This window comes from Podarcis filfolensis (assembly GCF_964270895.1).
Source record: "Podarcis filfolensis genome assembly, chromosome: 2".
NCBI lineage: Eukaryota > Metazoa > Chordata > Lepidosauria > Squamata > Lacertidae > Podarcis > Podarcis filfolensis.
This window is the reverse complement of record NC_139605.1, coordinates 10,846,831-10,866,144: the sequence shown is the minus strand read 5'-3', so window position 1 is coordinate 10,866,144 and position 19,314 is coordinate 10,846,831. Positions and strand designations below refer to the sequence as shown.

Here is a 19,314-nt window from a genome sequence, read left to right as displayed (position 1 = left end):
TCTGTTCTTAACCTGAAGCACCACTTTAGCTAATGGGGCCTCCCGCTGTTGCCACGCCACCGGAGCACAATTTCTGTTCTTATCCTGAAGCAAAGTTCTTAACCTGAGGTACTATTTCTGGGTTAGCGGTCTGTAACCTGAAGCGTATGTAACCTGAAGCGTATGTAACCCGAGGTACCACTATAACGTGTACTGAATGCTTGTGCTAACCTGTGGTGGCATCAGCTGAGACAGGTCCAAGACGCTGGGGCCCAGAGATTCCATAGAGGAAGAATCTGTATCTTTGGGAAGGAACCAAATTAAGAACAGTGGCCTCGCGGGAATGTTGGTCTACGGTCAGGGCTTGGTCATTGCCCTCGGAGTCCTTGTACTGGACAAAGAAGGAGTCAAAGCTGCCAGTCGGGACACTCCATGTGAGACGGACAGAGTTGCTGGTGGCATCTGAGACTAAGAGGTCACCAAGGACAGGTTCCGGCTCAGGCTCAGGTACAGGCTCTTCGTCCCGTGATGCTGTTATGGGGAAGCAAGACGAAATATAATAAAAGGCAGCAGCAGCAGCCCTCAATAGGCCTAGAGACTCACACATAATGTTTCTAAGCCTGCGCTCTCATTCCTGCTTTCCTGGTCATGGCGGGAAAAGCAGCTGAATATGTAGGACTGCGCTATAAAATGCACCTTGAATGTCAGCCCTTGTTCTGGGTGTTTATTTTCGTTTTGCCTGTTGAAAAGACCACAGGAGTGCTTATGTGCATAGGTGTCACCCATCCTTTCATATAATCCAAGGTCACTGGTTTTTAAAAGAGCACTTTCAGCACACAAAACTTTTGCAGGGCTTCGGAGAAGGTGAAAGCATGTTACAGCACAATCCTAAATGAATCTTACTCAGAATTCAAGGGGGCTTACACCCAGATAAGTGGGGTAACAGCCACACTTGTCCTCTGATTGTCTAGATGCAAAGGCAGATTGAATTCTGTGTACAGTTGCGTCCTGGGTGAAGCAAAAATGAAACACTGCGCCCTGGAAAAGGAAATGGGTTAAAGTGGGGGAAAGACGCCACTTCCTGCAAACACAATACTATAGTTCATGGCAGGCCTTCTGCTGACCTGTGGTGACATCTGCCGTGGCTGGGCCGAGACGTTTGCGACCGGAAATGCCGTAGAGATTGAATCTGTATTTGCGGGAAGGAGCCAGGCTAGGGATGGTGACTTCGCGGGAGTCCCCCTCCATGGGCACCACTTGGGGTCTGCCCTCAGCATCCTTGTACTGGACCAGGAAGGAATCAAATCTCCCAGAGGGGACACTCCAGGAGAGGCGGACAGAACTGCTGGTGATATCTGAGGCGGAGAGTTCTCCCAGGCCGGGTGGAGCTGTCACTTCTCTCTCAGGCTTCTTTTCTGGGGCTGGGACTTTGCCTAGAGAGCAAAGAAGCAAAGAATTTTTTTTTTAAGGGAGTGCTGGGACTGAACTAAGGATGGATCTGCCAGTGTCGATTTTTCTGAGTTTCTCGTTTTTCCTGGTTTCAGTTCAGTTCTTCATATTTCTACATCAACTTGCAAAAAATATATATCAGCATTTCTGTGCATTTCCCCCCTAATATTCACATTGTTGCATGCAATTTTGCACAAGACATACAACGGAGACATTTTGGAAGCAATAGACTAACAAGTCTAATAAATTATTATTATTATTACTTTTAAAGCAACCACCTCAAAGTGATTTCCATGTAAGAAAATTTAAAACAGTTAAATACACAAATACAGCAAATAAATTTAAAACAAGACAAAAACCCTAACAGGACTTGTGGTATAGACCAGGCATGTCCAACAAGTAGATCGTGATCTACCGGTAGATCACTGGACATCTGCGGTAGATCACTGGTAGATCACTGGCTCCCCCCCAAAGAAACTGAACAACTGTGGCTCCCCTAAAAAAAAGCTCAACATTTTACCTCCTCCCTGAAAAAAACTCAACAACTTTGACCCGAACCCCCAAAAAGGGGGTAGATCACTGCCAGTTTTTAACTTTGAGTACATCGCAGTCTCTTGGGAGTTGGTCACCCCTGGTATAGACCATTTTTCAATCTAGGAAAGGCTGTCGGAACATAGATGTCTTCAGTTGTTTAATGTCTTCAGTTGTTTACGGAAAATGTTGATGGGGCACCTGTCGTATTTCAGCAGTAATGCTATTCCACTGAAAAAGGGCAGCTGCACTTGAAGCCCTGCTCCAAGTTACTGAGTTCTTGTTGTGATAAATTGCAAGCGATTTCCCCTTGAATCATAGAATCATAGAGTTGGAGGTGACCACTAGGATCATCTAGTCCAACCCCCTGCGATGCAGAAATCTTTTGCCCAACATGGGGCTCAGATCCACGACCCTGAGATTAAGCGTCTCGTGGTCTACCAACTGAGCTATCCCACAGGGCTAAATCAATGCATTTTATATGTTATTCCCATCTTTGTTCACACTTGGCCTCGTATACAATTTTTTTTGGACACGTGATTCTGAGAACTGCCTCACAAAATTCAGAGAAGTGCATATTTTGAAAGATAGTCGTGCTTCAGTTTGTATATATATGTCAGAATTAGTTGCGTAAAATGTGACGTGAACCTTATTTCTCTCTCCTCCCCCCCCCCCATCCATGTTCTGAGCTGTGCTATTTTTTATAATGGTTTATACATTATGCATTTGTGGATATTTATTTTGTGTGTTAGTAGAAGTGTAGCAAATAAGACCAAAAGGAGGATGAGCAGAGCTATGCTGAAAGATAACCAGTGCAGTAAAGTTTGTCAGGGCGGGACTAGGAAGAACTGGGCCAGAGCTGTAGAGAAACAGTGATTAAAGCAAAATTTTGTGAAGTTTGCCAACTTATTCAAGAAGAAGCAACTCTGGAAAGTTGTACATGATAGGAACATTATTTTATCTCCTCAGCAATTTTTCCTTATGCTTGGCAGAAAAATCCAATGATATAAGAAAGCAGAACCCCATACCCCAAACCCCATCCTTTCACATGAATCAGACCCTCCAAGTGTCCCTATTTTCCAGGGACAGTCCTGGAGCTACAAAAGCTGTCCTGGTTTCTGATTTGATCCCGGAATGTACCGCTTTCCCTTAGGATGTGCCTAATTTCATCAGAATAATGTTGGAGGGTATGGTAGAATGACCCTATTTTCATTGGAAATGTTGGAGGGTATGGAGTTATCCGCCCGCCGCCCGCCCCCAAGCCATCTGAAGGCAGCTCTCCATACAGAAGTTTGTTGAATGTTTAATTATGTTTTTATATACCTATATTTTTCGCTCTATAAGACGCACCAGAACGCACCAGACCACAAGACGCACCTAGTTTTTGGAGGAGGAAAACAAGACAAAAATATTCTGAATCTCAGAAGCCAGAACAGCAAGAGGGATCGCTGCGCAGTGAAAGTAGCAATCCCTCTTGCTGTTCTGGCTTCTGGGATAGCTGTGCAGCCTGCATTCGCTCCATAGCATGCACACACATTTCCCCTTACTTTTTAGGAGGGAAAAAGTGAGTCTTATAGAGCAAAAAATATGGTATGTTGGAAGCTGCCTGCTGTGACTGGGGCAACCCAGTGAGATGAGTGGGGTATAAATAGTAAAATTGTTGTTATGGAATAGGACACCCCTATTTTCATCGGGAAAATGTTGGAGGGCATGATGAATTTTGTGAGGAGGAAACTGTCTTTAGAGTTTGGATATAAACAGAAAGTTGGAGAGCTGAGCTCAGATGATGATGATGATGAAAATTTATTATTTATATGCCGCTCATCCGACTGAGTTGCCCCAGCCACTTTGGGGTGGCTTCCAACAAATTAAAAATATTAAGCACAGTAAAAAACCAAACATTAAAAACTTCCCTATACAGGGCTGCCTTCAGATGTCTTCTAAAAGTCAGATAGTATTTCCTTGACATCTGACACTCCCAGGGCCACAAATGTTAGATTCAGACCACAGGCCTGGCCTGAAAGGGGTTTCTGTTGCCTCAGTGTAATAACTTTGAGTCATAAAAATTCCATTCCTGCCTTTTGGTCAGAGATTCTTCACAGATACAGCTGTATTCTGCTGCCCACACCCTTGGGCCTAGAAGAGGTACTTTGTCCTCAGCTTACTTTTTCTTTGGCCAAACCATTTTGCCAACTCATCAGCGCCATGTTTACTTGGGAGTAAATCCCATGGAACTCAGTAGGGCTTACTATAGATTAGGCATACATGGGACATGGACAATTTCTCTCTGATTCCTCCCTCCTCCTGGATATATATATATATTTTTAAAGCAACACCATGATGGGATAGTTTTTAAAACTTTGGGCCTGCTTTCAAGTAAAACATCTCTGGGCTTTTACAAGACATTTCTATCTGGAAAAGGAAACAAAGAAATCTAAATGCAACTAAAGTCTCCCTGTGCATTCCAGGTTCAAAACCAGGACTGACCGGAACGGCACAGTTTGACTTTGTGTTTTTAACACGCCTGGCTTCTATCACTGTCCTTTTGCGGGAGGCGTACGATTAACGCAGCACCTATTGACTAAAATAAGCTGTTGAGGGAAATGATCCGCCCACCCTGTAAAAATGTGTACTGGTTTTATAAGACTGAGCGGCAACAGAGGAAGCCATTTTGATGGTGGCAGCCATTTTGAATTTCCTGAAATCCAGTAAGCACTCCAGAGCAGGGAATGAAATGGAAATGAAATGGCTTTCTCTCTCTCTCTCAACGGTTGGATATTCCAGGAGGAAGTGTTTCCTTCCACAGGGCAGATTTGAACAGTCACATTTGCTACCACAGGGTGTAGCAGTGGCAGCCAACCTGGACGGCTTTAAAGAGGGGATTAGACAGTTTCATGGAAAACAAAAATATCAGGACCTATTTGTAATCTTGGCTATATGCTGTCTCTAAAATCAAAAGTGGTACATCTCTGAATGCATAGGTGCCAACCCCCTGGGTGCCTGAGCACCCACAAAATTCCTCATGAATTTGGCTGGGCACCCACAAATTTCAGTGCCAGGGCCATGCATGCTGCATAGCACCCATGGCCTAATCCAGCAGATAGACTCTTACATTCTTAATCCTGTGCTCAGTACCACATATTAGGTGTCTGTGTTTCTGCAGAATTACGGACCTGGATAAAGTTAGGAAGGCCTGGAAATTACATGAGCATTTCAAAAGCAGCAGAGATTCCAGCAGATTAGGCTGCCTTGAATTAATGTTTGCACGTTTTACAAATCTGAGACAGGATGGAATTCAGGCCCCGAATATTACTTCTGAAAATTTAGAAATGTTCATGCTTTCTTTTTTTGACTTCTGACCGTGAAGATCGGTTTATAAAACTGAAGTATTGTCAATTACTTTGTAGATAATAATTAGCCAATTCAAATGCACTTTTAAAAGAAAGAAAAACAGATGGATCCAACGGTCTGCATAACCGGGAGCGTTGGAATACGTAATTTGTGGAAGAGAGAAATTTCAGCGCAACAATTTATAATGTAATCATCATCAATCTGATGCAACAAAATTGGCAAGGCATGGTTATAATTGTTGGAAAATCTGCCTCATTTGTTTCTGCACAGAAATAACATTGCCTCTGGTGAGTATCTGGCTTTGACTTTTCTTTTGTAAAAGGTATATAAGCAAATGGGACCTGCAATGAAATGTGGTGTGGAGTGTCCCGGCATGGATTATTCTGCAAGGGGCATGGTTAGCTGGTCAGCCAGCCAGCCATCTACTCCCCTTCTGGAATAATCCATTCCCTTCCCTTTCCTACACACTTTTCTATTTAACCCCTGCCCAATAGTTAGCATTCTATGGATTGTATCCAACTAAATTCTACTCAGAGTAGACTCGCTGATATCAATAAACCTAGATTAGTTATGTTCCTTAACTTCAATGGTTCAACTCTTGAGTATAATTAGCATTAGCTACAACCAAAACTGTTCTCGTTGGGCTGTTTTGGAGTTCCTCCATATGTCCCCCCACACACTACTAACTTTTTGTGGGGTTACTTCTGCAAACCTTGCCACGTCCCTCTTTTGCATGGATGGCACTGTTTTGGCTGCAACAGCAACAGCACTCATACCTGAAGGGAAGGGTATTGCTTATTTAATTTATAAATTTCACACCCTGGTGTTCCCCCTGAAGGAGTCCAGGATAGTGACGGCGACTTATTTTTGCAAGCCAATTTGATTTAGGATTTGCTCAGCATTCCCCCACCCCCACCCCCACCCCAAACTCATTTCAACTCTAAAAATCAAGAAGTATGCCAACCAACATTCTGGAGAGACATCGCTCACCTGTAACCATCTCTGTGGAAACAGGGCCATGTCTCTTGCGGCCTATGAGTCCATAAAGGCTGAACTTGTACTTCCGGGAAGGCGCTAGGTCATAGATGGTGACTTCCTGGGATCCTCCATCCACGGGCAGACTCTTCGGCTTGCCCTCAGCATCTTTATACTGGATCAAAAAGGAGTCAAAGGTCCCCGTGGGGACGTCCCAGGAGAGGCGGGCAGAGTTCTCTTTGATGTCTGAGACGGAGAGCTGCCCCAAAGTGGGCTTCTCCAGGGCTGGTGCCGGGGCTGAAAAACGAACAAGAGGAGGAGAGGATGACGGCTGCCGAACTCTTAAGAAGGAAAGAAGTAAGTGGATGGGAGAAAATATAATTATCCTAATTCCCAAGTATTTTTATTTTATTTTACCAAGCCTACCCAGAATAAGTCTATTTTATTTCTGCAGTTTTTAATTCTTGCTGGATTTTAATACTGTTTTGTGATCTGTGTTCTATCTTACACAACCAAGTCTAGTGCCACCTAATGAGCAAACTGTATAATTACACTATCCATGAGCCCAGGGGACAGTGGACTGCGAGCAACTTGGCTACTGTCCAGTCCCTCCTCTGGACTGAAGAAGTTTATTTCACAGTAGGTTTTCGGTTGCATTCATTAATTCATTGGTTTCCAGATTTCTACACCACTATATTTTCAGAAAACTACCCAAGTGGTTTCTATAGGAGCCAGTGATGGCCGCCAGCTTGAATGGCTTTAAAAGAGGATTAGACAAATTCATGGAGGCAAGGCAATAATAATAATGATAGTTATTATTATTTATACCCTGCCCATTTGGCTGGGTTTCCCCAGCCACTCTGGGAGGCTATCAACGGCTATCAACAGCTATTAGCCACGATGGATGTGCTCTGCCTCTCATTGCCTCTGAATGCCAGTTACTGGAAATCGAAGGTAGGCAGAGTGCTGTTGTGCTCATATCTCACTTGCAGGCTTCCCACAGGCATCCGGTTGGCCATTATGAGAAGAGGATGGATGCTGGACTTGATGGGCCTTTGGTCTGATTCAGCAGGCTCATCTTATGTTCTTCAGTACACAGATATAGAATGTACAACACAGATCATAACACAGCACCGAAGCATTAATAATGAGAACTGAAAACTGTAGAAATAAAGCAGATCAAGGCTGCATGGAAACAAGGGAGAAATGTGCTAGGAGGAAGGCACGCTTGGCAAATCCACACTGTGATCAGCTCCCACCCGGGAACCAATATCCCCACTGCGGAAGGATGTGTGGATCCAGAATTGGCCTCCACAGTCACTTATGGGCTCTTTGTTAAAACCATGTTTATGGGAGACAATCTTACTCGGCTACGAGTGATCGAAGAAGAAGAAGAAGAAGAAGAAGAAGAAGAAGAAGAAATATTGAAAGCACATCATGTCCCCCCCAAGAAGCCTGGGAAATATATAAGGCTGTTGGGAATTATAGCTCTGTGAAGGATATACTATAGTTCCCAGAATACTGGGGGTGTGGTATGTGCTTTAAAAGTAGGGTGTGTGTGCAGCCTAATTTGGGAAGGAGTTGGGAGGAAAGGGAGGTTAGCAATATAACACTGAAAGAACACAGGCACGTTGGGGCTTGATTCACTTTGATGGGAAGAGGATTCCAGGAAACTGGTGCCGCAATGCTAAAAGCAGGTGCTCAAGTCACAGCACACCACTGCAAGGGTGTGTGCGGCACCATCCTTCATCACATGCAGGTGATCCCAGGGCAGTTTCCATCATCTTAAAAAAATACAAAACCAAAATGCAGTATGTAAAACGTAACTAATTACTGCAGCAGTATAGAGGCCAATCAACATGGCAACTCTTGCTAGGTAACTCTCTAGAATGGTTGTGGGGACCTCCTTCCCTTATGCCTTAGGATTCAGTGCTGTCCGACCCCCATCCCACACCCAGCAAGCAGCTCATGATAAATAACCGTCAACGTCTCAGAATCCTGCAAAGTGGAATGAAAAAAAAATGGTGTTTATCACACCAGAACAGAGAAGCGGGCTGCTGAACCCCAAAATATGTGTCTGGAAGAAATATGGGAGTTAGCGGGTTAGAAAACTTCCTGGTTTGTGTCAGAAATATTACAAGAGGTGTTATGAAGTCTTCTTTGTGCAGGTTCTGAAACAAAGTAAAGGAGGCCTAGAGAAAATAAAGGTGATCACATATAGCTGGGTAAAAGAAGGTTGTGGCTCATGCCTAGAGCATCTCTTCTAAATGGAGAAGGTCCTTGGTTCGCTCCCTTGCATGGCTGGGATTGCCCACTGAAACCCTGGCGAGCTGTTGCAAGTCAGTGTAGGCAATACTGAGCTAGACAGAGCCATGGTCTGACTCTGCATATGGCAGCTTCCTCAATTCAGGGAGCCCAGAGCGATGTACCTGTGGACGTCTTTGTAGTTAGAGGAGGATTGTAGCTCCCATCAGGTTTCTCCCCACTTAACTCCAGTTCGTACTCCGTTCTGGGGGTCAAACCCATCACGGTGACACTTCTCTCTGTCCCCGGTACTCTGATTTCCCCTGGTGGGGCACTGGATTTGGGGTCCCTGTACTGAAGGGAAAAGCTGCGGAAGGAACTGGGTGGGGCCGACCAAGTCACACGGAGACTGTCCGGAGAGACGTCCGTCACAGTCAGGTCCCGCAGTGGCACTTCAGGGCTTTTTGTGGTGAGTCTAGGGAAAGTTTGGGTCTTGGCAGCTGAAGGAGATCCTGGAGCTGAAGAAAGAGAGATGTTGGGTGAGAAAATTGCAACCTCTTCTCCTCCCTGGCTTTACTCCAACTAGCATACCTCCCCATTCCCTGGGCATGGAATAAGGAGTGAAAGGCATATTGACTACTGTAGTGTACTCAATGGCAGTGGGCTGCCCTTGAAGGCTATGTGACGGCTTTAGCTAGTAAAGAACGTGGCAGTCCATATACTTAGGGCATGGGTCACTGATAGCACATCTCAAGAGGGCTCCAGGCCCTGTGCTATTTATTTATTTATTTTATTTAACAAAATGTATATACCGCTTTAAGTTTTTTGTAGGGCTGTGCGTTTTTTGTTTTCTTTTTTTGCAATGAGTGAGAGTATTTACACTAAACTCACCCTCCACTTTCACCCTAGACCTAATTTGCCAAGAAAATTTGAATGAGGATAAATTTTATTAAGAATTACATGCCCAAACATAACTTTGTTTCAATTCTAATCAAGAATGCTGATTTTAGGGGAGAGCAGGGGCCAGTTCAGTGGAGAAGTATGCTAGCCAAACCTGTATCAGAGCTGACCCTGTCAAGAAGAGGGGGCGAGAGAAGGGTTGTATCCCACAAAATCATCCCTTTAGCACAAGGACTTGCATCTGTGCAATGGGACTCCCTGTCCCTCCCCAATGGGGAAAAATGAGGCAAATAAGTCCCGTTACATGGGCAGAAGTCGTTGTGGTACTGGATAGAACCACAATCATTTCCTCTATGGCCTCTTCACCCAGTCAGAGAGAGCACCTGCTTGAAAAAAACCACACATGCACACCCCACTCAAATATCCCAGTTAATTTCAAGGTGGGCACATAGAGATGCTGAGCAGTGGATGGTGGGAACAGCAGCTACGTGAACTGGTTTGATGGGTGCGTGGTGGAAGCCAACATTGCTGCAAAAGGAAGTGTGTGATTGAGGGAGAAATCTTTCAGCCACACAGAAGCGACATGAAGGCAACAGCTCGGGACGGCTGCTTTGCCTAGAGGAAGAATAAAGCAGTTAAACACAAAGGTATCCAGAGACACTCTTGACCAAGGTCAGCACGCGACTGTAGCAGGGAAAAGGGTGCGCAATGGAAGATAAATAAATAAATCACGTGACAGAGACGAAGTAGTGCCGAAACAACATTTCGCAGAAACATAAAGTTCAGTGGAATTTCAAAATTCAAAAGGTGAAAAATTGTGAAGTTTAATTTCTTTTGGGGGGTGTCCCCCCTTTTATTTTAAAGAGAGAATTCTTTGGGTCTTTCTAATAAATGTTCAAGGCATAACCTTAAACTAAATACTTAAAACTAGATACAATAAATAACCTGCCAGTGTGAGGTTGTGTTTAGAGCACTGGTGATCTAGGGCCGGTTGCTATATTGCAGTCTAACCTACCTACCAGGGTTGTGGAGAGGATAAAAGGGGAGGTTTGGACAAAGCTGGTGTTTTAGACAGAAAAGCAGAATAAAAATGCAATGAATACTTAAATTAAATTCTTCTCAGTCACCCTGTTTTCCTCTCCAAACATCATTTATATTTAGCATCATACTTGACGGGGATCATCATAAACATTTTTATCAAGAAGCCTATAAATACTCCTTTGTTTGCAAGCAAATTCATAGGACAGGGGGTGCCCCTCGAGGCCTTGCTGGACTACAACTTGAAGCATTCTGCTGGCCAGTGGCCATGCTGGTTGGGGCTCATGGGAGTTGCAGTCCAACCACAACTGATTTTTGTTTGTTTATTTGTTTGTTTTGTTTTTGGGTTTAGAGCCCCTCCAAAGGCTATTGTAGTTTGGTTCACAGACATTCAGACATTCCTGTGGCAACACAGACAAGGAGCAAAGGCAAACACAGCGACTGCGAGAAGCAGTGTGTAGCACAAAAAAACAGACTGCACAAAATTCCGGGAGCTGCAAGTGATTGCGTTATTTGGCTTCAGGAAGAAGAAGATAATTAGCTGGTGGACCCTGTGACATTGGCGTGAAGAACGATACGAGTGAGGAAGTCAAGAAAGCTGTTGATTAAGAAAAAGAGAAAACAATTAGCAGGCCGCTGTCTGAACGACTTTCTGGAGCAGGGGTGGGGAACCTCAGGCCTGTGAGTGGAATGCGGCCCTCTACCCTCCTCAATCCGGCCCTCAGAACTTTCCCAGGGCCACATTTTCCCCAGGCCACAACCTTTGCCAGTCACGCTCCACCCTGTCTTCAAGTCTTTTCAACTAGCTGGAAGAGGTCCTTGAAATGTAATACAATGCCTCTCGCTTGTTTGGTTTGAGAATGGAGACTTAAAAAAAAAAAGGTTCCCCACTCCTGTTCTGGAGAATGCGAAAGCAACACACGTCTGGACGGCACACAGATTCAGTTTGGTGGCAACACGGACGAGGCATGTGATTGTATGATTACAGGCAAGAAGGAGATAGCGAACCACCCTGGGAGACGGACGTCCTACCCATCCTGGTACCTGTGGCGGTTAAAAAGGAGTATGACTTAGAGGAACGTCCTTTCAGCACCCCGTGGATTTCCACATGGTAGGTTGTGCCAGGATCCAATCCAGTGATAACTGCTCTGGAGGAATCTCCAGGTACCACCAGCTCCCCTACTTCTCCAGTCCCCGTATTGCGGTAGAGGATGACCACATTGTCAGAGACCCCTCTCACGCTGTCCAGAGACACCTCAATGCTGCCCGAGGAGCTGCCTACTACCGCCGGCTTGGGGTGGTCTGAGTGGGAGTAGCTGCCTCTCGCAGTTGGGGATTCTGTCTTCTGAAGCAGATCGTCAGTCTCTCTATCAAGCCGGTCCTTGAAACTCTCTATGACCTCCTCTGGCTTCCGGAGAATTAGATAGATGTATATGTCCCTGGCCACACTCTGTATGGTCCGGTTGCCATGGAGAGGGAAGTTTATGGCACGGAGGTAGCTCTCCAAACGCTCGAGGAGGGTCCCGTTGTACGGGGAGAGCTTGGTCGAGATGTTCTCAGTCATTTTCTTCATGAAAAGCTCCTTAGCTTTGGCGACGTTGGAAGGGCTACGGCCTGGCTGCGGCCTGTTGCCCGGCTGACCAGCTCCAGGCCCAGAGGAGGAAGAGTCAGGCCTTCGGTGGGAAGAAGAGGGGGGTGGTGTGGAGTACTGGCGGACTGGCTGGCTCGGAGCTGGTGCTGGTGGGATCAAAAATTGAGGTAGTTACAGCAAAGGAGGGGATGAAAGTGAGATGTGGTGATGGGATGCATGGGAAGTGGTAAATCAATTGCAGAGGTAGATCCCCAATTGGTAAGAAAATCCCTGGTTTCCCACCCACCCACCCCTTCTGAAGCAGCCTGCAATAGAGTTGGTACCCCACAGAAGAGACATGCGCGCTGCTGACCCCTTCTTGGGAACCTTCCTTCAAGCTCTCACATCAGCTGCAATAAAAGCAGGGCAGTTAGTTTGAGCTCTCCTCAGAAATCACCCTTGTAGCCCTTTCCGTCCGTTGGATCTCCAGAGACCTGTGAGCTGTAAAGAGAAGGGAAGAGCAAGGGGCTGTGGGAGAGAAAGGGACGCCATCTTCTGACCACTGCAGCTGTCGAAAGGAAATAATGAGATGGTAATAATACTTGAATAGAAAAGACGTGGGGAAAAGATTATGGTGAAAGATGAGAGGCACTGAATGTGGGCAGTTTCATATTCATCTTGCAGTTACCCTTCGGTACGCAGTTTCCTACTGGGATGCTGTCTTCAGGACACCCTCCACACCCCGATTCCCGTTAAAGAGTCCACCTTCTCACTGCCGCCATTGCTCGCTGTAGTTGTCCTCCTTGCTCACTGTTCTTGCCACCTACCTGCCTGTGAGGTTGAGACCCAACGAGCAAGCAGGCAGTGGCAGCCTTTGCCCCCCAGGGATGGCTGTTGGGACTGGTGCCCTTTGGGTCTAGTGGGGTGGAAGGCAGGGAAGCCCAACAGTAGGTGGAGCTATAGCCAATGACAGGCAAGAGCCAATGGCAGGTGGAGCCAACTAGTCCTAGCTTTGCCTCCATCCTCCTTCCTGCTGAGCTGAGTTTTTCAAGGGGCATTGCTGGGCTTAAAGGAGAAGGAAGGGGACAACCAGGGCTTACCCCCTGGACTGGTTTTAAGAAAGAAGGCAGGCAGTTGGGCACTGGCTGAGGGCAGAATGAGGTTGGTGGGGTGGTGCCTCAGTTGTCTTCCACTGCTGAGCCTCCTTTTCACCACCATTGTTGTCTAGGCTGGAGACAGATGAACATGCAGGCCTTGTCCATGTGGTGTTCTCCTCCAACTGCTGTTGTCCTGCACTTTCTCCCCCCTAAACTCAGAGATTCCTCATGCTTTGAAAGTCCAAATAGGAGATCACATAGGGAATCTCCAAATTTAGGGAGGAGAAAATGGGGGACAGCAGAAGTTGGAGGAGAACGACATGGGGGATTCAAAGGAGACACAAGAGGTTCACAATCCACATTAAGCTAAGAAGAAGAAGAAGAAGAAGAAGAAGAAGAAGAAGAAGAAGAAGAAGAAGAAGAAGAAGAAGAGTTTGGATTTGATATCCCGCTTTATCACTACCCAAAGGAGTCTCAAAGCGGCTAACATTCTCCTTTCCCTTCCTCCCCCACAACAAACACTCTGTGGGGTGAGTGGGGCTGAGAGACTTCAGAGAAGTGTGACTAGCCCAAGGTCACCCAGCAGCTGCATGTGGAGGAGCAGACACGCGAACCCGGTTCACCAGATTACAAGTCTACCGCTCTTAACCACTACACCACACTGGCTAAGGTATGAGTAGGTCCCTAGTCCTAGCAAAGAGTTAGGAAGTAACAATGGAAAATCACTGGGCCTAGGCATACATTTGTTGAGTTTTGTTATGACCATTTCTTTCGTTTCACCATGAGGTTTTAGTCCTTTATCAAAATTGGGAGAATTGTAGATTTCGAAAGATAGCTGAGTTTCAGTTCGTGCACTTATTTCAGAAAGCTGAGAATGTCACCTTCACATTTTAATGTAAACCTGCCTCCTTTGCTCATCCTGAACCATCTTTCTCCCTTAATCTCTTGCCATGTGGCATAACCTGTGGACCCATAAGCTCACCTGCTGGCCTCACATGTGGATTGATTTGCATGTTAGGGAAGCAGATGGCATGGACTATGAAACCCAGTCCTGTTTTCCTATCAGTTTTGTACTAGAGGTATCAATCACTTAGTGGTGGCATCCCATTAGGTTGCAGAACTGAAAACAGGAGTGGGAGTGGGTCAGTCGGAAGAGCGCTCTGCTTCCCTTTCCCTTTGCTGCGTTCTGGATTGCAAACTGTTTTGGGAAGTGTGGATTAGGTAGGTCTGCCTTTCGGTACAAATTAAATCTCTCCCGCATCCCCAGCTGAGACAAGGGGCAACCCTAGCTCCCAGCCGTCACTCCCAGGGCCCTACCAGTTGTGCTGACGATGATGCTGGTGGCTCGGCTGTTCTCGCCGCTCTGGCGGGCGAACATGGTGATGCGGTATCGGGTGCTGCTCTCCAGCTCGTCCAGGGTGACGCTTTCAGGTGCTGCAGGCAGTTCCACACGCTTCACGGCCTGGGCGGGCCGAGAGGCAACCAGAGGCACGTAGCTCAGGATGTAGCCGTCAGGGCGAGAGGCTGGCGGTTCCCACTCCAAGGTCATGGAGTTTTCTGTCACCTGCGACGACTGCAGGCCACGCGGAGGAGCTACTCCTGGAAGGGGGGAGAGATGTACATAGCACACAAGGCACTGAAATGAGACAGGAGGACACTTAGAGGCAGCAGGAGCGTGTGCGGAATGAAAGTAGCAGGGAGGGAGCGGAGGCAGAGCTCTTTAAAACTGAGGACTAGAACCTTGATTTGTTGGCACAGGGTGTAACAGGAAGTGCAGGTGTTTAGTCTTATTCCAATCTTAAAACTGGACAGCGTAATGCTGGTGGTCAACAGAAGAGGTTTAAAGACTGTCTCAAGGCAAATCTAAAAAGCAGTATAAACACCAACAATTGAGAAACACTGGCCTGTGAGCGCTCCAATTGGAGAGCAGCCTTTACCAAAAGTGTCATGGATTTGAAGACACTCAAACTCAGGACGAAAGGGGGAAACGTGCTAAGAGGAAGACATATTTGGCAAACCCTCACCGTGATCGACTCCCACCCGGAAACCACTGTCCCCATTGTGGAAGGAAGTGTGGATCCAGAATTGGCCTCCACAGTCACTAACGGTCTCACTGGTAAAACCGTGTTCATGAAAGACAATCTTACTCGGCTACGAGTGATCGCCAGAGAAGAAGAAGAAGTGCAGTTAAGGATATGATATGCAGGGGAAGGTGGTATAAGAATGTAAGAGAAGCTCTGCAGCTGCATCAGGCCAAGGGCCCATCATGCTCTGGCATCATGTTCTCGCAGTGCCAAAAGGAATCCTGAAACAGGACCAGCGCTTCTCTTGACACTGGAGATTCCCAGCAGCTGCTATTCGGAGGCATATTGGCTGTGACAGTGGAGGCAGGACATAGCCATTGCTGTTAGCATCCACAGAGGCCATTTTAGGATAGCGTGACCAGTTTGGCTGCACTGAGCACCATGCTGCAGGGGGCGCCACAACAATGCTGCAAAATGGAGCATGAGAGGCAGCAGGGGCAAATTTGGACACCACGCAGGGCACCGCTGAAATGTGACAGCCCAAAGTTCGCCACCGGTAGCCACTCGGAGCCTTTACCCTCCATGAATTAGACTGCATTCGCACACCAGTGCATCCTGTTTCCAAACGTTCCACTATCTGCAAATTTCTGTGTTGTAGCTTAGCTTCCACACAATGAAAAGGTCACTTCCAGAAGTATAGCAGAATATTGTGGGTGATCTTGGGTGTCCCTGCCTCTCTGCCTATGGATAAAAGGGGGAAAGGGAGATACTGGTACGCTGCCTGGAGCTCCACGGAGGAAAGGCGGGTTATAAGGTGGTGCAGTGCATTTGGTCAGTGCCTCTGGCTGTTAACCGGAAGGTTGCTGGTTCGAGCCCACCCTGGGAAGGCTGCGGGCAAAAAGATTCCTGCGTTGCAGGGAGTTGGGCTAGATGACCCTCAAGATCCCTTCCAACTACAGTTCTATGATTCTATGATCATTGTTATCACTGCCCCATAGAGAGTAATTTAGACTGGAGATGGGCACTCCTAAAGCTGAACTGGGAACAGGCTGCAAGGGCGGAGATGGGCAAAAGCGATGATGATGATGATGATGATGATGATGATGATGATGATAATAATAATAATAATAATAATTTATTATTTATACCCCACCCATTTGACTGAGTTTCCCCAGCCACTCTGGGCGGCTCCCAATCAAGTGCTAAAAAGAGAAACACACTGCTCCAGTCTACATACGTGTACGCACGGTCTGGGTGACGGGGGGTCCGTAGCGCTGCCCCTTTTCTGCCCGGACAGTGACAGTGTATTCCTCTCCCGGCGTCAGCCCTCTGCGTTCGAAGCCTGTCTCCGTGCCAGACAGACGTACTGATTCACCTGCCTGCTGATCCCGCTGCACATCAGAGGAGAAAGGCGCTGAGTAACTTTTTGGCACCAGAAGGAAACACCCAAAAACGCACTGCCAGGCAGTGCCTGGTTGTGTTGATACACACACACAGCCCGGTCTGATGAAAGCTTTCCAAGTTGGCTGCCACCGCCACATTTAGCGGTAGTGAATGTCATATTTCAACCACGCACAGCATGAAGAAGTCCTTTCTGTTGTTGCTCCTGAATCTCTCACAACCTGGGTTTACTGGATGGTGCTCTAGTGTTAAGAGAGACCTTGACACCAGCCCAAGATATTATGCTGCTTGAGACAAAATGGTGCACCCCTAGCCTACTTACAGAAACCAGCCGGAGGGGCAATTGGATCTTACTTCAGCACGAATCATAGGGCAGCACCCTCCACCACAACTGAGGGCAGCAAACTAGCTGAGTTGTCACAGTGTGAGCTGCATAGCGCAACCAGCTCTGCCCTCCAACATCTCACTGGCCTCATCATCTGTCTCATGAAGTGGCCGCCTCACTCTAGCTAATGTTAGGGCTGGCCCTGATATACCTCTATTCCTCCTCCCCCCCCCATACACCATTCACAATTTTTCTAGCCAAATGAATGAAGCCCCCTGCTCAAAGACCCAGCCTTACAATCTACCCCCTTCCCCGCTTTCTGTGGAAGCACATTGTCCCAAAGAGTGGTTGCTTACTGTGGGTTTCACGTGAATTTCATATGCATCCACAGATACTTCCGGGCGGTTCCACTCCAAGCGGAAGGACGTCTCATCTCGATTTTTCACATGGATGCCAATGGATGGAATCTCTGTTCAGGTCAAGAGCAAGAGAAGAGTGGTGGGGAGGCAGAAAAGAGTCAAAAACCAAATTATCTCCATCCTTCTTTTAACACTCACCCTCCCCAGCGTGTCCCCCAAAAGCATATTGATCTGAACTTCAGCAAGATAAAAGCCCTGATGCCTAGGGTGGCTAGAACTTGCATGCTATTTGCATATGCAATTATACAGCATGTGTATAGATGCAAATTTAGGGGAGGGGAATAATAAAAATGGAAAAACAATATATCACACCACAGCAGGAAAGACTGTGATCGTGTGACCAGAGTGCCTGACTATGATAATTAAGATGATTTTATTCACGAATTACATTCACCTCAAGGTGATTTATGTACACACCATTAAAAAACATTGTTTAAAAAACAAAACAACAAAAACCTCAATACAGATTTAAAAACCAACATAATAATAATAATAATAATAATAATAATAATAATAATAATAATTGCTTGCACTTCACCCCAATATCCCAGGGCGGGCCACAACAATTTAAAATGAAACATTAAAAGCAGACATTTTTTTAAATGAATGTAAATGTAATGAATTTTTTTAAAAAATGTATAATTATTAAAAAATTACAATCACAAAAAATACTGTGGATGAACACCTAAACGAAATAAAAATGAGCACTAAATCAGAGACCTTTTCATACCGGATGTAAAAGCTTGTTTGGTATGCTGCCTACCATTGATGAACAAGATAACTATTCCCTTATGAAAAACAAAAGCTTCCTCTCCCTTACATGGTTGGCAAGCATCAGGGTTTGACCTGAAGTGCCTGAGGAACTTGCAAAATAGCCTGAGGGCAAGAGAAGCTGGCCCAACACCCTGAGCCACTGGGCCACAGTGATTTCGTCTTGAGGTGTTTCCTACCTACCTATGGAACAGTCTTCTCCCGAATAACCATCATGACAGAGGCACACTCCATTCTGGCACTCCCCACGGCCGCTGCAGTCCTCCGGACATGCCAGTTGCCCACAGTCCGGCCCGGTATACCCCTTGTGGCAGGCGCACACGGCTCCTTTCAGGCAGCGGCCTCTCTGGTTGCAGTCGTTGGGGCAGGCCTTGGTTCCACAGGCTGGGCCCGTGAAGCCAGGCTCACAGACACACCGCCCGTTGTGGCACTCTCCCCGCCGGTTGCAGTTGCTGGGGCAGGCTCGGCTCCCGCAGTCGGGCCCGGAGTAACCAGGGTCGCACACGCACTGCCCATCCACACATCGGCCACGACCTTGGCAGTCCTGTGGGCAGGCCGGGTTGGCACAGGAAGGTCCAGAGTAGCCAGGGAAGCAGGCACAGTGCCCGTCCACGCAGCGCCCTTGGTCGTTGCAGTCGTCTGGGCAGGAAGGCGGCTCCTCACAGCGGGCACCGGAGTAGCTGGGGCGGCACTGGCAGCGCCCGTTTGCGCACTTGCCACGCTGGGGGCCGCCACAGCCACCTGGGCAGGTTGGCTCGGCACAGGTGGGGCCACTCCAGCCTGCCTCGCATTCGCACAGGCAGCGGGAGAGGTCGAAGGAACCATGGTTTGAGCATAAGGTTCGGGTGTCCGTCTGGCCTGGGTGAGGGGCGAGAGAAAGTAGGGAAGGGAAGAAGGGGGTCAGGGATTGAAAGCCAGGCCACACCTAAACATCTTGTGGGTTTATTTATTTGCACATACAGTCATACCTTGGTTCGCGAATGGAATCTGTTCCAGAAGTCTGTTTGACTTCCGAAAATGTTCGAAACCAAGATGTGACTTCCAATTGGCTGCAGGAGCTTGCTGCACTCAATCAGAAGCCGCGTCGGATGTTCGGGTTCAAAAGAACATTCGCAAACCAGAACACTTCCGGGTTTGTGGCGTTCGGGAGCCAAAATGTTTGAGTCATAAGGCATTCGAGAACCAAGGTACGACTGTATTGCCTATATATCACGCCTGTCAGGAGCAAGCCATCAGTAAA

At 47.1% G+C, this 19,314-nt stretch overlaps 2 protein-coding genes across 9 annotated transcripts in view; one reads left to right on the top strand and one right to left on the bottom strand.

Annotated features, from left to right (window-relative positions):
• The window catches only part of CYP21A2 (cytochrome P450 family 21 subfamily A member 2), a 194,576-nt gene that overhangs the window by 83,442 nt on the left and 91,820 nt on the right, over positions 1-19,314 (top strand). The gene's annotated exons all lie outside the window — the stretch shown is intronic.
• Positions 1-19,314, bottom strand: part of TNXB (tenascin XB) — a 121,159-nt gene that overhangs the window by 62,161 nt on the left and 39,684 nt on the right. For 7 of the 8 annotated variants that reach the window (XM_083600262.1, XM_083600264.1, XM_083600263.1 and 4 more), the window contains exons 3-11: positions 18,258-18,932; positions 17,241-17,353; positions 16,396-16,549; positions 14,452-14,733; positions 11,512-12,204; positions 8,715-9,047; positions 6,301-6,582; positions 1,104-1,412; positions 211-510 (exon numbers count right to left, since the gene is read on the bottom strand). In XM_083600262.1, coding sequence (XP_083456388.1) covers positions 211-510; positions 1,104-1,412; positions 6,301-6,582; positions 8,715-9,047; positions 11,512-12,204; positions 14,452-14,733; positions 16,396-16,549; positions 17,241-17,353; positions 18,258-18,932 — 3,141 coding nt within the window. The remainder of the gene's footprint in view (positions 1-210; positions 511-1,103; positions 1,413-6,300; positions 6,583-8,714; positions 9,048-11,511; positions 12,205-14,451; positions 14,734-16,395; positions 16,550-17,240; positions 17,354-18,257; positions 18,933-19,314) is intronic. The other variant, XM_083600266.1, reaches the window with a different exon arrangement.